This window comes from Xenopus laevis, chromosome 8S, assembly GCF_017654675.1.
Source record: "Xenopus laevis strain J_2021 chromosome 8S, Xenopus_laevis_v10.1, whole genome shotgun sequence".
NCBI classification, from domain to species: domain Eukaryota; kingdom Metazoa; phylum Chordata; class Amphibia; order Anura; family Pipidae; genus Xenopus; species Xenopus laevis.
Genome location: NC_054386.1, coordinates 51,233,297 through 51,258,122, shown reverse-complemented (window position 1 = coordinate 51,258,122; position 24,826 = coordinate 51,233,297). Strand labels below are relative to the sequence as shown.

The following is a 24,826-nucleotide window of genomic DNA, read 5'->3' as shown; positions in this document are numbered from 1 at the left end:
TCCCCCATCAATAATACGCAGTCTGGCTGGGAACAGCATACTATATTGGAGCTGTGCATTCCTCAGATGCTTTTTGACTCCCTGGCAGCTAGCTCTTTGACTCTGCACTGCCGCTGAGAAGTCTCGGTAGAATAAGATCCTTGAGCCGTGTTGTATTTCATCCATTTGCCAGGCTGCTTTAAAGGAAAACTATACCCCCAAAATGAACACTTAAGCAACAGATAGTTCATATCATATTAAGTGGCATATTAAAGAATCTTACCAAACTGGAATATATATTTAAGTAAATATTGCCCTTTTACATCTCTTGCCTTGAGCCACCATTTCGTGATGGTCTGTGTGCTGTCTCAGAGATCACCTGACCAGAAATACTACAACTCTAACTGTAACAGGAAGAAGTGTGGAAGCAAAAGACACAACTCTGTCTGTTAATTAGCTCATGTGACCTAACATGTATGGTTTGTTGGTATGTTTGTGAGTACAGTGAATCCTACGATCCCAGGGGGCGGCCCTTATTTTGTAAAATGGCAATTTTCTATTTATGATTACCCAATGGCACATACTACTAGAAAAGTATATTATTATGAAAATGGTTTATTTACATGAAGCAGGATTTTACATATGAGCTGTTTTATACAATATCTTTTTATAGAGACCTACATTGTTTGGGGGGTATAGTTTTCCTTTAAGAATAGCGTCTGTATCCCTATAATTGAGGACCTTAAACAGGAAGGGTCTTGATGGTGCCCCTGATGGGGGTGCTTTGCCTGGGACTCTATGAGCCCTTTCCAGAACAAAGCTAGCTGAAAAAAGTGTCTGTGCCGAACAGTCCCTCAGTTTTTTTCTGGCAGCTCGACAATCCTTATATTATTTTGCCTGTTTTCTAGGTCATCAATTTTCTCTAGGGCGGATTAAAGTTGCATAGTGTTGTGTAAGGGGGACACTTGATTCTCCAGTGTGGAGATTCTGTTTTCAACCTCCGTTGTCCTCTCCATTACGTTTTTGTAAATCTTGTCACAACAATTATATATCCACTTTAAAGGGATACTGTCATGGGAAAATTTTTTCAAAATTAATCAGTTAATAGTGCTGATCCAGCAGAATTCTGCACTGAAATCCATTTCTCAAAAGAGTAAACAGATTTTTTTATATTCAATTTTGAAATCTGACATGGGGCTAGACATATTGTCAATTTCCCAGCTGCCCCAAGTCATATGACTTGTGCTCTGATAAACTTCAATCACTCTTTACTGCTGTACTGCAAGTTGGAGTGATATCACCCCCCTCCCTTTTTCCCCCCAGCAGCCAAACAAAAGAACAATGGGAAGGTAACCAGATAGCAGCTCCCTAACACAAGATAACAGCTGCCTGGTAGATCTAAGAACAACACTCAATAGTAAAAACCCATGTCCCACTGAGACACATTCAGTTACATTGAGAAGGAAAAACAGCAGCCTGCCAGAAAGCATTTCTCTCCTGAAGTGCAGGCACATGTCACATGACTTGGGGCAGCTGGGAAATTGACAAAATGTCTAGCCCCATGTCAGATTTTAAAATTAAATATAAAAAAATCTTTTTGCTCTTTTGAGAAATGGATTTCAGCGCAGAATTCTGCTGGAACAGCACTATTAACTGATTCATTTTGAAAAAATTTTTTTTTCCCATGACAGTATCCCTTTAAGAGCTTTGAATTGAGCAGTGGCGGTTGTGCGATTTTCCAATATTGGTCCCATTAGTTTCAGTTAGTGTTGGTTCTGCCGGAGTTGGGTTGTGTTGAGAGTGGAGGTGAATCTTGGCTGCTGCCTCTTTCTGGTACCTGTTGCGAGCTGTGTGCGTAGCGTTCCAAGCGGGACGCAGCCTCTCTCTTTTGTTTAGGACCGTATTTGCCAATGGGTATCGTTGGTATTGAGTGCCCTGGGGTTATATTGTACATTAGAATTTATAGGGTTCTCAAGCAGAGTCAGTTGCAGTGCCTGCTTGACGTGATAGCCCACTGGGAACGGTTCTGTGGGGATTTTAGTTCTGTCTGGGGATTAAATTCGGAGTTGACTCAGATATATTGCCAATTTCTTCCAGGGAAACAGCTTCACAGGGGACTACTGTACTTGACCCTTTAAGTTAGATGTTGTATGAGTCTTGCAAGAATTAGGACAGTCTGAGGGTTTCAAACTCGGTTGTGTGTTTGCGTGCAGAACTGATACACAGTAGTTACAGGGTTAAATATTCAGTGTGTTGTTGATGGGAAGGCTGCTGCAGCTTGACCTCACTGTGTGCTCTCTGTGTTGCCTGGGTGATCACTAGTCAGCCAGCACAGTCTGGGGTGTGTGTGTTTCGTGGTTCCACCCAGTGCTGTAGGTTTCCTGTCTGCAGCTTGGTGCCCCACTTAGTTTGATTTGGGCAGGGGAAGTATGACCTGATGACAGTACTGTGGCATTTATTAGCTGTCTGTGGGTCTGTGGGCACTGAGTTAGCCTGCTGGGTGTCAGGACTTTAGGGGCGACATGTTGCCCAACCACACCCACATTGGTTCAAAAACACTGGGGATGCATGGGAAGTACAATTTTTTTAAAAAATGTTTTGCTCTGGTCCTGATGATGAAAAAGCTGAGGGGTGATGAACAGCAGTGGGCCTATGGGAGCCCACTATGTAAATCCAGCCCTGCTGCCACTGTAGTCGGGTCTGGACGGATCTGCAGCTCCAGTTGGGCTTTGCCACAGGTTGCTCCATATCCGGCCCCTGGTCTGAAGATGCTATTAGGCCATAACGCGCACCTTGGCCCCTTTGGCTGTAACAAGCACATCGGATGCATCCACACACCCCCTGGATGTGTTTTTAAACACATTTCTTAATTACAATGTTTGCTCCATATTCAGTTTATATATTTGAAAGGGATGCATTGTTGTTGTAGTCCTTTAGCAGGGGAAACTGGAGCTGCTAGACGTACCTACACTAAAAATTATATTATGTGACTGAAGGGGTCTATAGCTGGTTTTAGTCTCTGTACCAACTAATATCCCTATAATTTATTGTAGGGGACAAATTATTCCCTGTGCTGGCAGGTGACTATAAACCTTCGGAAGCATGTTTCAGATTTGTAGCTAGGGAACATGTCACCTTTACTAGCCAAGACCACAAAAAGGAAAACTGTAAGCAACAAGAGCATAATATCACCCTAAATCTTAAGAAGAAATGCAAGAACAAAGGGGGGGGGGGGATGTATTTACTTGCCTTTGATTTTCAATTATTTCAGAAGCTGTGTTTAAGTAATGTAAGAAAATGTTCAATTGCATAACCGTAAATGGATTTAAAGGAGAAGGAAAGCTACGGAGGCATTTTATTGCCAATAGATTAGCTGCAATAGTGCAAGCTAGAATGCTATATTTATTCTGTAGAATGTTTTACCATGCCTGAGTAAAAAGCTCTAGAAACTCTCTGTTTGTTTAGAATATGAGCTGCAGTATTAATGTGGTGTGACATCACTTCCTGCGTGAGTCTCTCCCTGCTCTGGGCTCAGATTACAGAAGAGAAGGGAGGGTTGGGGGGAGAGGAGCAAACTGAGCATGCTCTTGCCCAGGGCAATGAGGTTTAAGCTGAAGGCAGGAAGTCTGATACAGAAGCCCATGTGTACACAATAGAAGGAAAGAAATGCAGTGTTTCTTTTGACAGGGGACTCAGAGCAACATTACTTTGGGGGTTTACTGGTATATTTAGATGGACCTTTCTGATAAGGCTTACTTAGTTTTAACCTTTCCTTCTCCTTTAATAGGGCATGACTGACACATGGAACTAATAAAGCTGTTGTATCCCTTAAGGGAGAAGGAAAGCTACGTAGGGATTTTCATGCCAATAGATGAGCTGCAATAGTGCAAGATAGAATGTTATATTTATTCTGTAGAATGTTTTACCATACCTGGGTAAAAAGCTCTAGAAGCTCTCTGTTTGTTTAGGATAGCAGCTGCAGTATTCGCTTGGTGTGAGATCACTTCCTGCCTGAGTATCTCCCTGCTCACTTATAGCTCTGGGCTCAGATTACAGCAGAGAAGGGGGGGAGAAGAGGAGCAAACTGAGCATGCTCACGCCCGGGGGCAAGGAGGTTTAAGCTGAATGCAGGAAGTCTGATACAGAAGCCCATGTGTACACAATAGAAGGAAAGAAATGCAGTGTTTCTTTTGACAGATGACTCGGAGAAGCACTACTTTGAGGGTTTACTGGTATATTTAGGTGGGCCTTTCTGATAAGGCTTACTTAGTTTTAACTGTTCCTTCTGGCTTTAATGAACTTTTTTAGCATCGGTCTTCAGTACTGTGTGTAAGATGTTTCTTTATAGATTTTCCGACAGGGCCCTCAACTAACAAGCTACAAGTATGAAGTATAAATAGGTCACATATGCGAGCAGAGCTCATTCACTCTAGCTTGTGATTCGCATCTTCGAAGTAGTGTGCAAACGGGGATGTATCCTGACACATTTAGGGGCAGATTTATTAAGGGTCGAAGTAAAAATTCTAATTTTAATTTTCAGATTTTTTTTAGTCAAAACTCCTAAATTCGAACTATAAGTTATCCAAACTCAATTGGGGTTTTGATTTGAATTTTAAGATTTATCATATTCTGGCCTTTAAAGTGGACCTGTCACCCAGACACAAAAATCTGTATAATAAAAGTCCTTTTCAAATTAAACATGAAATCCAATTTCTATTTTTTATTTAAGCATTCATAGCTGTTGAAAGCTTATTTAAAAATCTCAGCTGTCAATCAAATATTGTCTGCCCCTCCTCTATGCCCGTGGCATAGAGGCAGGGCAGACAATTACTTTCACTTTCAATTCAGCACTTCTTAGATGTCACTGCTCCCCACACATTTCCCCAGTTCTCTTTACCATATAACTGTGTGGCCAGGGCATGGGGATGGACATCAGGTCCCCCATTCTGGTGCACAAACAAAATTCTGAGATGATGCAAGGCTTGTCTTAATAACAGTGTCCACAAAATGGCTGCTGCCTGCTTGTTATAATTTTGAATTCCCAGACTGAAGGAAACAAGATTCAAATGTCCTTTATTCCTGTGTCAAGAGTAAGATACCTGTGCCACTATGACTGTTTTAGAATTGCAAAGCCATATGAGCCTCCATAGTACCCCTTCCTTAGACAAAAATACCACAATATTTGTTTGTATTCTATCATGTCTTTATGTATATTTTTCCTTTTTGGTGTCTTCCAGCCAGCTGTTGTGCATCTGCAAGGGCAAGGTTCTGCAATACAAGTTAAAAATGGTAAGAATCCATGGACTGTTAAGTATTGCATATCACTCATAGTCTGTATTCTTTTGTAAGTTTTTGTCTTTGTGGGGCATAGAAAAAAACTATTGGCAGAGCCTTGGCTCCTCATGTTCTGATCTGGAGTCGTTTCGTGCTAGTGCTTTTCTAAATACTCTTGCTCAATGTCATAATCCAGCAAAGCAAACTAAAATGTGTAGGCTTGGGGAAAATGTCAGAACTGCAACCAATGGAAACCAATATCCATGGCAGCATTTCAGATGGGGTTTATGGCAGGGTCATCTTAAATGTATATGGTTAGCTTAAGAGTGATGGATGTTGTAATTCAGCTTTGAGGTCATAGTATGGACCGCTTCCTTTTAAAAGAAGCTGCCTGTATGGGTTATTTCCTGGGAAATGAAAGAAATAACACTGTTCTCTTTTTTGTTGAAAGTGGAGTAAATTATTATGCAGGCTGAGAGGGGTTCCAAAACTTTTTAATATGACTGTAGGTTATCAGTTCTCCCCCAGATTTGGGCTTGGCCAAAAATGTTCCTTTTGATTTTTGTAATACATCCTTATTTGTTCTGGCCACATTTCCCTTCCTAAGTGTATCTGTTCTGGCCACATTTCCTTCCTAAGTGTATCTATTATTTCTAAAATATCACATCTTAAAAGTGATGTAGGGACACTGGCTCAGAACGTTAGTGAATATTTAGAATATCTGCCATAAATAAAAGGGGGGCTTTTTAGGTACACGGGTATCAGAAAATAACATTCCATCATTTAAGCAGGAAGGTAAAACTTGTGTTGGGGTTTTTTTCTAAGAACTTTTAAAACTTGTTTTTTTTTTGTTTGTTTCAGAGCTATTTAAGTCTATAATAATTGACAATATAATGACCACCTGCTGAGCAACTCCTGTGACTGTACAGTTTGAGAGAGATACATTCAGAAGAAAGAGAACTGTTCTGATGTTTCTCTCCTCAGGAAGGAGAAAAGCAACCTCAGAAGACCTTCCCATCTCTTTCCTGAGTAGAACATCAAAACATACAAACTGACCAACAGGTGGCGAAGTAGTTACAACATAACTTAAAACAGTGCACATTTAAAATACCTCTTAAAATAAAGCAATGTCATACAACATATACATGAAACAGTGCTAGGCCAGGCTAGGGTCTTGTGATGTGCCCCCCGCCAGGGCTCACCTGCTGAATATGGGGAGCACTAAACAGCCAGAACCAGTGGGGGGGGGAGGCAATGGCCCAAACTAGGGTTACGAGACGAGAGAGGTATGTCCCTTGTGCCCCCCCAACAATTGCACCCTAGGCTCATTCCTCTTACTATATCCCTTGTTCTGGCCCTGATTTTGATACTTCCATTTTAATTGCACTAAAGTATGTTCTTTTGGCTCATATGAGCTCACAAACACATACTTGCTAATGAATGGACAAAGCTGTTACAGGTCTTCCTGTTAGAGGATTATTGGCTAAATGAAAATATGTAAAACATATTTACTGTATATATATATATATATATATATATATATATATATATATATATATATATATATATATATATATATATATATATATATATATATATATATATATAATCTACAGTCTGGTCATTTCCCTATGGGACCAGACTGTAAATTATATCCTTATAAACGGCGCGTTCTTGCGTCAGAACGCGCCGATTATAAGACAGAGAGCACTTGCCACTGCTCTCCCTGTAGTTGTTACTCCACTCTGCCCCCCCTTCCGTCTAATTTCCTAGACCAGCTAACGCGCTCCTGCTAACATACTCGCAAGTCATCCAGTCTTTACTTTCTTCTCTCCTTGCCCCTCCGTGTCGGCTCCGTCTAGTGCCTCACGTGATGACGTTCCCAGCTCCCCCCTCGCACGCTCCGTCTGCAGTCTGGCTCCCCCTCCCTCCCACCATCTCAAGTTTCGGTTCCTCTGCTTCGCAGACGTCAAGTGACAGTCTGCTCTGTCTGGCTTCCCCTCACAAGGCCCCTCTCCAGTGTCGCTCCCCTCCACTATACGGTACCAGTTTCAATCTCTCTTCCTTTCCCTCTCCTCAGCGGATGACGTCACCCATAGCAGGCCACATCAAAAGAACTAACTAAGGAGTACAGATGCAGGTACTTAGTCCTAAATAAGGGAAACAGGGTAAACCAAAAACTGAAGTCAGCAAAGGGAACAATTACAGACTAAAATTTACAACTGTATAGAACGTTAAGCTAGATATGTAGTAAAGTCAGCTATTTAGGAAATAAACCACTGCACACAGAAATTGTAGATTATAATGCATAATGTACCCCCAACTTAAATTTATAAAGATATTAGAAGTCACCTTGGAGTTATGTGACCTGTATAAAAGCACTCGGCCTGCGGCCTCGTGCTTTTATATGGTCACATAACTCCTCGGTGACTTATAATATCTTTATAAATTACAGTAGGGGGTACATTATCCACTATATATATATATATAGCAATTTGCAAGATGCTTTGATAGGTCACATTATCTGTTGTCTAACAACAGGTGACCAGTAAATGTTACTTACTGACTAGTTGCTATGGGACAGTAGTCCTGGTGCAAACTAAGTGACTGTTGTGACATTACATCTAGCAATTTGTGGCAGAATAAAAGTTGGTAGGTTTTGAATCCTGACTAACTGGTAGCTGAGAGATGCACATATTTGGACACTCGGCCAAAGTAAACACATTATTGTAATTACAGTCATATGAAAAAGTTTGTGAACCCCTCTCAGCCTGCATAATAATTTACTCCACTTTCAACAAAAAATATAACAGTGGTGTATCTTTCATTTCCCAGGAACATCTGAGTACTTTGTACTTTGTACTGTAGTGAAGCAGTATTCAGCTGTACGAGATTAAATCAAATGTGAAAACTGCTTGTGCAAAAATTTCTGTACCCTTGTAATTTTGTTAATTTGAATGCATCTAACTGCTCAATACTGATTACTGGCAACACCAAATTGGTTGTTAAGCCTTGAACTTCACAGGCAGGTGTGTTCAATCATAAGAAAAGGTACAGTATTTACAGTAAGGTGGCCAATTGCAAGTTGTGCTTCTGTTTGACTCTCCTCTGAACAGTGACAGCATGAGATCCTCAAAGCAACTCTCAAAAGATCTGAAAACAAAGATTGTTCAGTATCATGGTTTAGGGGAAGGCTACAAAAAGCTATCTCAAAGGTTTAACCCTTTAAGTGCCAGCAGAATTTCACATTTTGGTTACGCGAAATGCCAGCCGTTTTTGAAACATTTGTGCTCTCTCAATTTAGGGGCATTTTCTGAGGGGAAACCTATAGTTTACAACTATACATTGTTTTTTTCAGGAGAAACTGAGCTTTCTAAATCTGCCTGAGTTTTCATGTATTTCCACCTCTGCAAAAAGATTTATAGCTCTAAATACAAAAATAAATGAAAAATTTCTATTTTTCACAATATATGTATTTATACCAGAAAAATGTTTCATTTTACACATGAAAATCCAACTGATTTGGAAAGCCTCATGTCTCTCGAACAAGCCAATACCAGATATGTATAGTTTTAGGGAGATTTAGAACTTCTGTACAGCAAAAACTCCCGGCAGTATATTACCGAATTTTGAAAGCAACAAGGCAGAAAACAGCATAATTTAGATTCCAAGGCCAAAAAATCCTGAAACATTAGGTTGACCCCAGAAAACCATATATTTTTGAAAAGTACACATTCTACTGATTCCAAAATGGGTAACTATGTCTCTCTACTCCTAACTATAAAACAGCAAAGCTTGTCTGAATGTAGCGGTTTTTATAAAAAAAATTAAAAATTTTGAAAAATCACTTCAAAGGATTTATTTTGCTGCTCCGCATATTCCACACTGTATGAGGTACCAAGAAAAAGCACCCTGAATATGATTGCCAGGAGTCCACTGAACAGTTGGATGCCCATTGTGCATGGGTTTACCAAAATATCTGGCATTTAGAGGCTCCAAAATGAAGTTAGCGCATACAAATAGTCTTGTGGGTAACTTCAGCTAATGAAAAATCAACACATTGACTGCTTTTTTTGTGGGGTAAAAACACAGAAATATAGGTTTACCTCCCAAAACCATATATTTTTAGAAAGTACACATTCTACCAAATCTAAAATGGTTACCCATGCCTTTCTGCTCCAAACTACTGAGTCGCAAGGCTTTCTCAAAATTGGCGGTTTTGGTAAAAATATATGAAAATTGCCTCAAAGCTTCAACTTTCCAGCATTATACGCCCGTGTATCACTACATACCTAGAAAAAGCACCCTAAATATGGTTGCCAGGGGTCCTCCAAACAGTTTGGTGCCCATTGTGCATAGGTTTTCCAAAGTATCTGGCATTTACAGGCCCCAAAATGAAGTTAGCGCATACAAATAGTCCTGTGGGTAACTTCAGCTAATGAAAAATCAACACATTGACTGCATTTTTTTGTGGGGTAAAACACAGAAATATAGGTTTACCCCCCCAAAACCATATATTTTTAGAAAGTACACATTCTACCGAATCTAAAATGGGTACCCATGCCTTTCTGCTCCAAACTACTGAGTCGCAAGGCTTTTTCAAAATTGGCAGTTTTGGTGAAATATCTGAAAATTGCCTCAAAGCTTCAACTTTCCAGCAGTATATTGCATGTGTATCACTACATACCAAGACAAAGCACCCTAAATATGGTTGCCAGGGGTCCTCCAAACAGTGTGGTGCCCACTGTGTATAGGTTTACCAAAGTATCTGGCATTTAGAGGCCCCAAAATGAAGTTAGCGCATACAAATAGTCCTGTGGGTAACTTCAGCTAATGAAAAATCAACACATTGACTGCTTTTTTTTTGGGGTAATAATGCAAAAATATAGGTTTACCCCCCAAAACCATATATTTTGGAAAGTACACATCCTACCGAATCTAAAGTGGGTACCCATGCCTTTCTGCTCCAAACTACTGAGTCGCAAAGCTTTCTCAAAATTGGCGGTTTTGGTGAAATATCTGAAAATTGCCTCAAAGCTTCAACTTTCCAGCATTATATCGCATGTGTATCACTACATACCAAGAAAAAGCACCCTAAATATGGTTGCCAGGGGTCCTCCAAATAGTTTGGTGCCCATTGTGCAAAGGTTTACCAAAGAATCTGGCTTTTAGAGGCCCCAAAATGAAGTTAGCGCATACAAATAGTCCTGTGGGTAACTTCAGCTAATGAAAAATCAACACATTGACTGCATTTTTTCTGGGGAAAAACACAGAAATATAGGTTTACCCCCCCCAAAACCATATATTTTTAGAAAGTACACATTCTACCGAATCTAAAATGGGTCCCCATACCTTTCTGCTCCAAACTACTGAGTCGCAAGGCTTTCTCAAATTTCGCGGTTTTGGTGAAATATCTGAAAATTGCCTCAAAGCTTTAACTTTCCAGCATTATATTGCATGTGTATCACTACATACCAAGAAAAAGCACCCTAAATATGGTTGCCAGGGGTCCTCCAAACAGTTCGGTGCCCATTGTGTATAGGTTTACCAAAGTATCTGGCATTTAGAGGTCCCAAAATGAAGTTAGCGCATACAAATAGTCCTGTGGGTAACTTCAGTGAATGAAAAATCAACACATTGACTGCATTTTTTGTGGGGTAAAAATGCAAACATATAGGTTTACCCCCCAAAACCAAATATTTTTGGAAAGTACACATTCTACTGAATCTAAAATGGGTACCCATGCCTTTCTGCTCCAAACTACTGAGTCGCAAGGCTTTCTCAAAATTTTCGGTTTTGGTGAAATATTTGAAAATTGCCTCAAAGCTTCAACTTTCCAGCATCGTAATGTCCATGTATCATTACCAGCATAAAGCATCCTAAATAGGAGCATGGGAGTCTACTAAACAGTTTGATGCGCAAAATGCATAGATTTACCAAACTAGGTGGCATACAGAGACCCCCAAGTACAAATAGTGCAAATGAATTTTCTTGAATGTCACTCTGGCTACCTCAATTTAAGCACCTGGTATGTGTATTATGTGACATAAGACCCCCTAACAGTACAGAGACCCTAGAAAACCATATATTTTCAGAAAGTACACATTCTGACGAATCCAATATGTGTAAATATGTGTTTGTACTGCAAACTGCCAAACTGTAAAGCAATGCTGAATGTAACGGTTTTTATCAAATTTCTGAAAATTGTCACAAAGCTTGAATTTTACCCCATTATATTCCCCACATTTCGTAAAGTATCAGCATGAAACATCCTAAATATGAGCGCCAGGGATCTACTGAACACCATGATGACCAATATGCATAGATATACCAAACTATGTGGCACACGGAGAGGCCCAAATGACAATCGTGTATATACATTTTCACGACTGACGCACTGGCTGCTGCAATATAAGCACCCAGGTATGTGTATTATGAGACATAAGACCCCCTAACAGTACAGAGACCCTAGAAAACCATATATTTTCAGAAAGTACACATTCTGACGAATCCAATATGTGTAAATATGTGTTTGTACTGCAAACTGCCAAACTGTAAAGCAATGCTGAACGTAGCGGTTTTTATCAAATTTCTGAAAATTGTCACAAAGCTTGAAATTTACCGCATTATATTCCCCACATTTCATAAAGTATCAGCATGAAACATCCTAAATATGAGCGCCAGGGGTCTACTGAACACTTTGATGCCCAATATGCATAGATAAACCAAACTATGTGGCGCACTGAGACCCCCAAATGACAATAGTGTATATACATTTTCACTGCTGACGCGCTGGCTGCTGCAATAGAAGCACCTGGTATGTGTATTATGCTACATTAGACCCCCCTAACAGTACAGAGACCCTAGAAAACCATATATTTTCAGAAAGTACACATTCTGACGAATCAAATATGGGTAAATATGTGTTTCTACTGCAAACTGCCAAACTGTTAAGCAATGCTGAATGTAACGGTTTTTATCAAATTTCTGAAAATTGTCACAAAGCTTGAATTTTACCCCATTATATACCCCACAGTTTGTAACATATCAGCATAAAACATCCTAAATATGAACGGCAGGGGTCTACTGAACACTTTGATGCCTAATATGCATAGATATACCAAACTATGTGGCGCACAGAGACGCCCAAAAGACAATAGTGTATATACATTTTCACGACTGACGCACTGGCTGCTGCAATATAAGCACCTGGTATATGTATTACGCGACATAAGACCCCCTAACAGTACAGAGACCTTAGAAAACCATATATTTTCAGAAAGTACACATTCTGACAAATCCAATATGGGTAAATATGTGTTTCTACTGCAAACTGCCAAACTGCAAAGCAATGCTGAACGTAAAGGGTTTTTATTAAATTTCTGAAAATCGTCACAAAGCTTGAATTTTACCCAATTATATGCCCCACATTTCGTAACGTATCAGCATAAAACATCCTAAATATGAACGGCAGGGGTCTACTGAACACTTTGATGCCCAATATGCATAGATATACCAAACTATGTGGCACACGGAGACGCTCAAATGGATATATAGTAGATAAAATTTACAAGGCAAAACAAAATAAGACAGAAAAGAGTGAAACGCAAATAAATCCAATAAAACCACAAAAATCAACGGTTTTTTTTTCCAGACTAGTGTAATCGGCCGTCAGAATCACAGTTTGAATATTTTAGCTGGGCCAAATAGGTTATACGGACAGAAACAAGTGAACACAACATATGCACAGCTGAAAATGCAATAAAATGGCTAAAAATTCAATAAAATGGCTAAAAATGTACCAAAATTCCCAAAATTGCAGTATAATCACCAAAATAAAATACAAAAGGCATTGCACAGTACGGTTAGCGAATACACTATTCGTAATGGCAATAAAACATTTTTTCAGACAAAAAAGAGACGATGCGATAAGAAAAAAAAAAAAAAAGCCACAAAGCCATGTATGTGCGTGTGTACAATTGGTAAATTACATGTTATGTGCGCGTGTGTGCGTGTGCACGTGTGTGTGAGTGCAGGGAGTGTGAGTGACCCCCCTGATCCCCAAAAATGTATGTGTAAGTGTGTGTAAGTGTGAATCTAAGTGTGTATAACTGTAATAAGTGTGTGTTGGTGTGTTTGTGTGTGTAATTGTTGCACTAACCTGAAAAAGTCGCTGAAGAGTGTTGCACACGATGTGGAGGGGTCCCAGGAAGAGCTCTGCAATGATCTGCCTGTTCCTGTGCTGTGGGGGTGGAGCTGGACGGCGCAGTGCAGGCTGCAGCAGCAGGACACGTAAGTAACACGTGCCTGCTACTGCTTTGGGGCCCCTGGGCGATCGCGCCCCAGGGGCCACTCGTTCCCCTGCTCTGCTCATTGCCTAGTGGCAGGGGATCGAGGAGGAACGGAGCGAGCGGCTCTAACAGCCGGCTCCTCTGCTCTCAAACCCGGAAGTGCTGCAGAACGTAGAATCTACGATCTGTAGCACTTTGGTCCTTTGATCCACAGAACGTAGATTCTACGATCTGTGGCACTTAAAGGGTTAAACTGACAGTTTCAACTGTAAGGAATTGAATCAGGAAATGGAAGGCACAGTTGCTGTAAAACCCAGGTCTGGCAGACCAAGAAAAATACAGGAGCGGCATATGCGGAGGATTGTGAGAACGGTTACAGACAACCCAAAGATCACCTCCAAAGACCTGCAAGAACATCTTGCTGCAGATGGTCTATCTGTACATTGTTCTACAATTCAGCGCAATTTGCACAAAGAACATCTGTATGACAGGGTGATGAGAAAGAAGCCCTTTCTGCACTCACGCCTCAAACAGTCTGCATTTATGCAGAGGGAGAAGTACAAAATTCTCGAATGGCCATCACAGTCGCCCAACTTGAATATCATTGAAAATGTATGGGATGATTTGATGCAGGCTGTCCATGCTTGGAAGCCATGAAATTTAACTGAACTGGAGAGATTTTATATGGATGAATGGTCAAAAACATCCAGACACTCAAAGGCTATAGGAGGCGTCTAGAGGTTACATTTGCAAAAGGAGGCTCAACTAAGTACTATGTAATACATCTATGTAATATATCTGTTGGGGTGTCCATATTTATGCACCTTTCTGATTTTGTTATGATGCATATTTTCTGTGAATCCAATAAACTTTATGTCACTGCTGAAATACTACTGTTTCCATAAGGCATGTAATATATTAAAAGGAAGTTGCTACTTTGAAAGCTTAGCCAATGATAAACACAACTCCAAAGAATTAAGAGGGGTTCCCAAACGTTTTCATATGACTGCACATTATTATGAAAACTAATAAACAGTGCTTGAATTGGGGCGGGATGCGGCGGGATGGAATCCCGTTACTTTTTTTATATTGCTAGTATCCATCCCGTTGGGCGGGATGGTAAGATTAATAATACCGGAACCTTTTTTTTTTTTTTGCGCTCTTTTTAATGAGTGACACATGCTCTGTCCAATTATTTAGAGAGTGCCAACTGAAACAACAGCCTATTGGCTGGGCGGGTCTTAAATATTAACAAATAGCGCCTCAGTTAGTGCGTAGGAAGGCAGTCGTGTGCAGCAGATGGAGTGTGAGGGCTGGACCTGGGCAGGCCTGGCGTGCCGAAGAAAAGATAACTGTAAGTTATATTTTGCTGCCCTTGCTACTACTTGTTTCATCGCGGAGCAGACACACCCTCCTTCTATTTTCATTTTTCACCTCCCTTTCAGAAAATTGCACAAAACATTTATTTATTTGCAGAAAGTAGTTTACTCACAAGGGAGGCAAGTTATTGTGTGTACTGTGTATAATCAAGGATGGTTTACTGCAGTCTCTTCAACACGATCCCTGTTCCACTACCACTATCTATAAATAAAACGGAGCCCTGCAATTGTCCCTACTTACAAGACCAAGGATTTGGCGATCTCATCTATTAGGTAATAGTGTTAGCGGTTCTCCGGTTCTACGGCTCTTAGTCCTCACTGTGCACATGGCCGATCTCAACAGGGCTTGAGGTGCAGTTGGCGGTCTTCGTGGATCTCATCTATTAGGAAATAGTGTTAGCGGTTCTCCGGTTCTGCGGCTCTTAGTCCTCACTGTGCACATGGCCGATCTCAACAGGGCTTGAGGTGCAGTTGGCGGTCTTCGTGGAGCATGCTTACAAATTTGTAACAACTATTAGCGTGGTTCACGAAGACCGCCAACTGCACCTCAAGCCCTGTTGAGATCAGCAATGTGCACAGTGAGGACTAAGAGCCGCAGAACCGGAGAACCGCTAACACTATTTCCTAATAGATGAGATCCACGAAGACCGCCAACTGCACCTCAAGCCCTGTTGAGATCGGCCATGTGCACAGTGAGGACTAAGAGCCGCAGAACCGGTGAACCGCTAACACTATTTCCTAATAGATGAGATCGCCAAATCCTTGGTCTTGTAAGTAGGGACAATTGCAGGGGTCCGTTTTATTTATAGATAGTGGAACAAGGATTGTGTTGAAGAGACTGCAGTGAACCATCAATGAATGCAATGCTGCAATGGGGGTCTGGCAGGGAGGGGAATACACTGACAAGGTGATAGCAGTAGAAGCTCCGCGCAATTCACCTGCCTGCGGCGTTCCACACAGCCGTAGGGCAGTTGCACGTGTGTTGTGCTGAGCTCAGCTTCCTGCCGATCCTCTCTCCTGCAAAGGCCGTCTGTGGGGGCAGTTCCCTTAAATCATTTCTCTCTCGAGTGCAATGGTGCCCCCTCCTTGATTCTCTCACTGATACAGCTTGTACCGCAGTGCACTGCTACCGGCTGCTATACAAATCCCACCATGCCATTGCTTCCATGAATCTGCTTAGCTGCCTGCAATGGCATAACAATTGCAGGGCTCCGTTAGATAGTAGAACTGCAAGGGATCGTGTTGAAGAGACTGCAGTGAACCATCCATGATTATATAGGCACAATAACTTGTCTCCCTTGTGAGTAAATTACTTTCCACAAATAACCAATTTCTATTGAAAGTATCACACCATACAGATTTTCTTTTATTTAGGTGTAAAGTGAAAGTCTGCCTCTATAACTAGCACACTGAAACCCTTTCCAAAGGGCTCTTCCCTTTTATTTTGCTAATGTGTCATTTATGCGCGGGGATACGATTTAGTAGTTGAGGGAGTGGCACTGGGTGAGCCTGGCACTTGCACAGTTGTCAGGTTACAGGGAACTGTGAGTGGGAAAATTATGAGATTTGGAGGTTGGGGCATCTCGGAGCGGCTTCTCCCAGTGCTACAGCGGGGTCTGGTGCTCTGTCAAACACAACTGGTCCTCTCCGTGAACTTTACTAATACTGTTATAGTGCCAATGCTTATCTGTCTAGTTACAATGATTTTAAACCCTCAAGCCCCTTTATCTATCTATCATCTCTTTCTATCTATTTACCTGTCTATTATCCATCTATCATATATCTATTTATCTATCTAGTATCTATCTATCTATCTATCTATCTAGTATCTATATCTATCTATTTATCTATCTAGTATCTTTATCTATCATCTATCTCTTTCTATCTATAGATATCTAGTATACTAGATATCTATCTATAGATAGAAAGAGATAGATGATAGATAAAGATACTAGATAGATAAATAGATAGCTAGAGATACTAGATAGATACACAGATAGATACACAGATAGATACTAGATAGATAGATAGATAGATAGATAGATAGATAGATAGATAGATAGATAGATAGATAGATAGATAGATAGATGATAGATGGATAATAGACAGGTAAATAGATAGAAAGAGATGATAGATGATAGATAGATTATAGACAGATAAATAGATAGAGAGAAAGAGATGATAGATAATAGACAGATAAATAGATAGATGATAGATTCTATTTGTCTATTATCTATATATCTATCATCTTTCTTTCTATCTATAGCTGTCTATTATCTATCTATTGTCTATCATCTCTTTCTATCTATTTATAGAAACAGCAAAAAACGGTTGGTGGGCGGGGCTTAATAAAAGGGGTGGGGCCACTAATTGTGGGCGTTGCCTTAACAAAAATTTTGCCGCGCTGCGCGCGGCACATTCGCCGTCCCTCCTCTTTTTCTAACCCAATTCAAGCACTGCTAATAAACCTTATTTGTACCTTATTAATGATGAGGAAGTGTGCAGTCGTTTGGGGTGAGGTCTGGGCTCTTTGCAGACAGTTGGATGAGCAGGCCTGGCATGTAGTCAGCAATCCAATTCATCCTTACAGATGTTCCTAATGGCTTCAACTATAAATATTGTTAATTGCATTGGCATATTGGTTATTTTTATCCAGTAAATGGTTTTTTTGTATGGGAAATATGCATTTGTTGTTGCAACCAGATGTCATATTTTCATATGTTTGCAGATCTATTCTAACTCTTATCCAAACACATACTTACCTTTTCAGTCTCAGGTACAATGTTTTCAGTGGAAATTTATTCAATACCTATTCATGGCAGAACTGTTACACTGATTATAAACACAAGTTTATCTCCCAGCATCCTTACTTGCATAGGAAAGGTTTTGCAACACCTCTTCTGTTGATCTTGTGCACTGATTTCTGAATTACATAGTAACATAGTAAGTTAGGTTGAAAAAAGACACACGTCCATCAAGTTCAACCTTCTAACTTTTTTAACCTACCCAACTGTCAGTTGATCCAGAGGAAGGCAAAAACCCCATCTGAAGCCTCTCCAATTTGCCTCAGAGGGGGAAAAAATCCTTCCTGACTCCAAAATGGCTAGTCAGACTAGTTATTGGATCAACTTGTACTATGAGCTATCTTCCATAACCCTGTATTCCCAGGTGCATGACTTCACATTTAACAACTTTGAATCTCATTTGCCATTTAGCTGCCCAGATTGCCAGTTTGTCAAGATCCTGTTGCAAGAATGCCACATTCTGGATGGAATTTATTGGGCTGGATATTTTTGTGTCACCTGCAGACACTGATACATTACTTACAATACACTCCACTAAGTCATTAATAAACAAGTTAAATAAAAGTGGACCCAATACCAAGCCTTGAGGGACCCCACTAAGAACCTTACTCCAAGTACAGAATGTACCATTAACAACCACCCTGTATGGTTACTACAATATTTTTTGAAAAGAAGACAAATTACAGGTTGCCTTAGATTATTGCAGTCAGTACACTAAAATTCAATATTAAGGTGGAACATCCCTGTAAGTATAAAACCAGGTTTTGGAAAGCCCATGCAAAGCTACTTTGCCACATCTTCACAGCTCTCACTATAAAAAACCCCTTCCGAATATTTAGGCGGAACCTCTTTTCTTCTAAACGGAATGGGTGACCTTGTGTCAGCTGGAAAAACCTAATGGTAAATAAAGCATTAGAGAAATTATTATATGATCCCCTTACATATTTAAACATAGTTATCATATCACCCCTTAAACGCCTCTTCTCCACCGTGAACACCCCTTCTCCACCGTGAACACCCCCAATTTGGCCAGTCTTTCTTCATAGCCAAGATTTTCCATACCTTTTACTAGCTTAGTTGCCTTTCTCTGTACCCTCTCTAATACAATAATGTCATGTTTGAGTGATGGACACCAAAACTGTATGGCATATTCTAGATGTGGCCTTACCAGTGCTCTATAAAGTGGAAGAATGAACGCTTCCTGCCATGAATCAATGCCCCTTTTAATACAGCTCAAGACCTTATTTGCCCTTGATGCTGCTGACTGGCATTGCTTGCTACAGCCAAGTTTATCATCTACATTAGGACTCCAAGGTCCTTTTCCATAATGGATTTGCATAGTGCAGTCCCATTAAGAGTATACGTGGCTTGTATATTTTATATCTCAGGTGCATGACTTGCAGTCAATATACTAAAATTAAATATTAAGGTGGAACATCCCTGTAAATATAAAACCAGGTTTTGGAAAGCCCATGCAAAGCTACTTTTACTCTGAAGTGTTTGATCAGACTGGAGATGCTCAACCACGCACAGTTGGTTTTAAAGCTAGCCATACCCATACTGATAATGTCAGGGTAGGGTTGTATATGTTTTGTATGGTGGCAACTTCAGCCATATTTCCTTCATACCATTACTTTACTGATGAAATATAGATGTTAAAATTCATTATTACTGTATATGATTTCCAGTTGTTTGTTTTTTTTTTTGCATATATAGCTGTATTATATATTGCATTTTGTTGCCATTGGAGCTTTTTTGTTTTCCGATACTTTAAAGGGATACTGTCATGGGAAAAAACATTTTTTTCAAAATGAATCAGTTAATAGTGCTGCTCAACCGGAATTCTGCACTGAAAATCATTTCTCAAAAGAGCAAACAGATTTTTTTATATTCAATTTTAAAATCTGACATGGGGCTAGACATATTGTCAATTTTCCAGCTGCTCCAAGTCATGTGACTTGTGCTCTGATAAACTTTACTGCTGTACTGCAAGTTGGAGTGATATCACCCCCTCCCTTTCCCCCCCCAGCAGCCAAACAAAAGAACAATGGGAAGGTAACCAGATAACAGCTCCCTAACACAAGATAACAGCTACCTGGTAGCTCTAAGAACAGCACTCAATAGTAAAAACCCATGTCTCACTGAGACACATTCAGTTACATTGAGAAGGAAAAACAGCAGCCTACCAGAAAGCATTTCTCTCCTAAAGTGCAGGCACAAGTCACATGACCAGGGGCAGCTGGGAAATTGACAAAATGTCTAGCCCCATGTCAGATTTCAAAATTGAATATAAAAAAATCTTTTTGCTCTTTTGAGAAATGGATTTCAGTGCAGAATTCTGCTGGAGTAGCACTATTAACTGATGCGTTTTGAAAAAAACATGTTTTCCGATGACAGGATCCCTTTAAGCCTTTGAAGCCAAACTGTACAATTGTATAATGTCCTCTGATTTTGCTGCTTGTGCTGGCTTTTGATAACATGTACTGAGTGACTACCATTCTCTCACACTGAGATCTTTCAGGTGGAATCCTTCATGACTGGTCTCGCATTGCCATGAACCACAGGGTGTTTAAGCTGCATGCCAGAAGCGGTGAATTGGAGGTGTTGGTGGATGGTACCTACCTCATCTATAGTCAGGTAGAAGTGAGTATGGTCTTGGACCTACCTCCTATTTTCCATCTTTATGCAACTCAATTGTTAGCAGGCACCTCCATGCAAGGTAATTTATGTGTGCATGTTTTACTTAATATCTTGCATTCTGTGGGTACTGGTGGGCAATTCCCATTGCCAGCAATGGCAAGCAGCACTGGCATAAACTTGTGCAAAAATGCTCCCTGCCACCCAGTGGGTCATGCTTTGTGCAACGATTAACCCTGAACAAACACCAAGAGATGGGCCTGCAGTTGGAGTAGAATTGAGGTTTCTTTTGCTTAGCCAAAGTCCACTTAGAACTTTGGTGCATATATAACCATTTATGTTCATTTTTGTTCATTAGATGAAGTATTGGCATTCAGGTAATCTGTTTAATGAGGATTTTCTTTTGTTCATGTTAGAAAAAGTTATCTTAGAATATTGGCAAAGAAATAAGATGACTCAGTCCAGTTGGAAATGTGTCTGCTGCTCAGATGGACTTAAACAGCAGCTTCCTAACATTCAGGACTCATGTTGGTCAGATACAGCCTTCTCATGAATTATTAGGGCCACAGCAATAGCGTTCTTTATGTAACTTCATATAATCTGGCTTTAGACAGTAAATACTCCATTGCTCCAACTGGAAAATTAAAATGATCCCCATATATAACCATTGCCATATAGTATGACAACTGCTTGTATTGTATCTTTACAGGAAGAGTAACATTAAAAAATGAAAGTGTTTTAAAGTAACAAAAACATAATATACTGTTATGCCGCACTGGGTCAACTGGTTTGTTTGCTTCTTTTATGGTTTATGTAAAGAAACTGCTGTTTATCCATGGGGGTCAGCCATGCACCGGATACACAGCAGATAACAGGTATGCTCTGTAGTATTTAATTGGATTCTTCAGAACTTAACTGTTATCTACTGTATATACTGTGCTTGATTGGCTGCCCCTATGGCTACACAGCAGTTTGTTTATAGTAACTATAGTAGTCGTTCTAAAGCAAACACACACATTTTACCAGTGCAGGGAAACAGTACATTATATTGTAATTTCTTTAAAACACTTTAATTTTTTGATGTTACTGTTTCTTTAAATTCAGGGCCATCTTGATTAATGTTAGGATTGTTAGGAATTCTTCATAGACATTCCCTCTCTTTTTACAAGTAAACACTTGGATGTACTAACAGGGTAATTCTTTTCACTCTTTGACAGGTTTACTATATAAATTTCACAGATTTAGCAAGTTATGAGGTGGTAGTGGACGAGAAGCCCTTTCTACAGTGCACACGCAGCATTGAGCCTGGAAAGACTAACTTCAATACTTGCTACACTGCCGGGGTCTGCCTCTTGAAGGCCAAACAAAAAATCTCAGTAAAGATGGTGCATGCAGATATATCTATTAATATGAGCAAACATACAACTTTCTTTGGAGCCATCCATTTGGGAGAGGCATAAGGTTGGCAGGGCAGCCATGAACCTATTCATGACTGCACAAGTTTGCTGCCCAACGATTGCTTTTCCATTCTCCAAACACCTGAGGAATTTGGCCTTTGGTCCTTATGTCCCGTGAAACAAAAATGGGAGTGTGTAAGGAAATCCTGCCCGTGGGATAAACCTGATGGAGAAGAATGTGATGATTTCTGTTCTGATTTTGCTAGACTGTGATTCCCAAATCCTTGAAAGAAGCAGCAGCGAATATTCTGCCCTGAAAACAGGTCCTTTCTTCTAGTGTTCTTACAGACATTGTGATTTTTCTTGCACTAGCTGGCTGGCACAGAACATTAAAGCCAGTGAACTGTCACCCCCCCCCTTACTGTTCATGCTTCATATATACACTAAAGAAAGAGCATTAATCACTGTATTCCGCTTTAGTATTCTGCAGTCCTGAAAGGAAAGGAAGTATTTGTCTTTGGCCAAGCTATCGCCATCACATAACTGAATATTTCTTTTTACTGTGAGTAACTGAAAAACAAATTGTACAGAAAATTGTCAAGAAAAGATTTTTATTTAAAAATAAAGTGTATTGGGTAAGGGTTCGTACTGACAAGCCCTTAAATCTGTGCTCCCCCTGCGTTCCGTTTGAAAGCGCTTAGCTGCAGGGGATCACAGGAAGGAACACATCTTATTTATTTAAAGGGGCGCTTACTGACACAGGCACATGTACAGTAAGCACCAAATGCAACATGCTGCATTAAAAACCTGTGTTCAGTGCTTACAGCACTTCTCCATATGAGCCCTTATGGAGTTGGGCAGAAAACCAGTGTTTATGGTTTTGGCTGCTACTTGTAAAATTGATGTATTTGGTTTAGAAACACTACTATTGTTTGTATAAATAAGCTGCACCAGGGCAGAGAAAAGAAAGGCTCAGACAGCTACTGCTTTCAATCCTAATTACATTTACAAAACCCTTCAGACCATGGAAAATGTGTAATGCATTGTATATTGAGAAGTCACTTGGAATGACATTTTCTTTCATTAGCCAACATTCTACTTTTTGGCTGAGGGTGCATCAGCTCTTTTGCCCCAGAACATGCATATCGAGGAACCTGGAATGCAGACTGGGAAACAATCAGTTGAATGACATATTTATGTTGCCCAGGGCTCTCATAGCAATGAAGCAATACAATTGCAGGAATGCAAATGCTCATCCAGGGGCCTTGTTGATGCACAGATAGGTCTGTTTTAATGTTAGACCCATAAAGTGAATATTCTTTATGTACATAAAAGTGATTTTTTTCTTATTTACCTTTAAGGTCTATATGTTTTTTCAGTATCAGCAAATAGAGTAAATCATGACACAATTGTTATTAGGCAGTTTGACCATACAGCCCCACTGTCTGGGTATGCATGCCAAATGATGATCTGCCGATGTGAGTGCATGGGGCATCTGCAAGTAAAGAGCAGCAGCGCCTATTGTTTGTGCTGTTGTCCCAATTAAAAGGAACAATAGAAGTGCATCTGTATACAGTATCTTTTCATTTGGCCCATTGGCGGTGCACCTGGGCCTCTTCCCTTATGTGGTGAGTTATCATTCCACTGTTTGGAGACCCTTTCTCTATTTTTATTATTCCATTGGCTGATCAGTCAAATATACCACGAAGGGATAGCCAGTGTGTGGTCATCTTTAGTGTGTAAAGAACCATGAATGTACATTTAACCCCTGTTTTTCTCCGCTCTAATACTACTGTACAGGCACAGTTTATAGATTTGGGCAAATTCACTAAAGGGCGGATTTTCGCCTGTGAAGGCTTTGCCACACTTCACACCATTTTGTCAGCCTCAAATTCGCAACTACTAAAATAATTCACTCAAATGCGAAGTTGCTTCTCTGCAGCAGAACACTGGCAAAGTTACGCTAGTGTAAATTTGTCAGGGCAAGCATTTCATAGCAAATTGTTTGTTTTGCTAATGTTTTTTTCCTGCCTAGTGAAACTTCGTTAGTACACTTAGACTTAGGTAAATTTGAATAGGACAGGTCCATATAGGTCATATATATGTATTTATTAGTGATGTTGGTGCAAAATGCTTGAAGTGGTCACTTATTAAAAATGGCCAAAGAAGCAAAATAAAGACAAAAAAGATCCTCTAATGCCCTAGACATGCCCCTCAAATGGTAAAAAATCTTCAAATTAAATGTTTTAATAGTTAGGACTTTTAAAGACAATCCCACTTTAAAATATGAAAAAACGCCAGTGTTTTTTATAACTTGTATGACTTTCCGGCAGTCAGGATATGATGTCACTGACATAAAATTGAGAAGGATGTAGCTTCACCTGATCAGTTCGCGGAGTCTAAGGTGATCTGTTTTCTCATCTTGCAAAAATACAGGCTGAAAACAGCTAGAGACAACAGCCTGTGTGCCCATAGCCTTACTATTAAATCCAATCTGCCCTTAAGTAGAAAGCCTTAATCTAGGGGTTGTTGGCATCCCCCTGCTAAATTGAGGTTGGCCTCTCAATAGAAAACAGGGTTTTTATTTTGAAACTTATAACAGTACAAAGTTAATATTTTATGTAAGCTTCAAGTAATATAATATACATTTTGGCTAATCTACTTATTTTATTGTGCTTTTTTATCTGCAACAGACCCATATGATACCTGTTAGCTTATTTTCCTTCTGTGGATATACAGGGGAGTGAAACATTCTTGCATTTAGATGCTTGTCTGTCGTTCCATAGCTGGCTTATGGGACTGTGGCTTATTCTCTTTTTGCCCCTCAAAAAACAGTATCACTTGCCCGAATCCTTTTACCATCATAACACATGAAGGTAAAGTTTAAAGGAAATATCTGCAACATTATTGGTCGATTTATGTTGTAAAATCTCTCTCTCTCTCTCACCAGTTTGCAGTGTTACAGTACACAGGAAAATTCCTTGCTGCGGTCACAAACGGTCACTCTTTTTGAGTTGCAGTCAAATACACACAGTTTGTTCAAATAACTTCACAGTTTGTGTTCA

At 40.0% G+C, this 24,826-nt stretch overlaps 1 protein-coding gene across 4 annotated transcripts in view; it reads left to right on the top strand.

The window, feature by feature from the left end:
* The window catches only part of LOC108700067 (ectodysplasin-A), a 182,447-nt gene extending 159,337 nt beyond the window's left edge, over window positions 1-23,110 (top strand). The window contains exons 6-8 of one of the 4 annotated variants that reach the window (XM_018232933.2): window positions 5,217-5,268; window positions 20,249-20,364; window positions 21,582-23,110. In XM_018232933.2, the coding sequence (XP_018088422.1) occupies window positions 5,217-5,268; window positions 20,249-20,364; window positions 21,582-21,824 (411 nt within the window). In that variant the 3' untranslated portion in view covers window positions 21,825-23,110. Of the gene's footprint in view, window positions 1-5,216; window positions 5,269-20,239; window positions 20,371-21,581 lie in introns of all 4 variants that reach the window. The other 3 variants (XM_018232932.2, XM_018232931.2, XM_018232930.2) reach the window with 3 other exon arrangements.
* The last annotated feature ends 1,716 nt before the right edge of the window (window positions 23,111-24,826 follow it).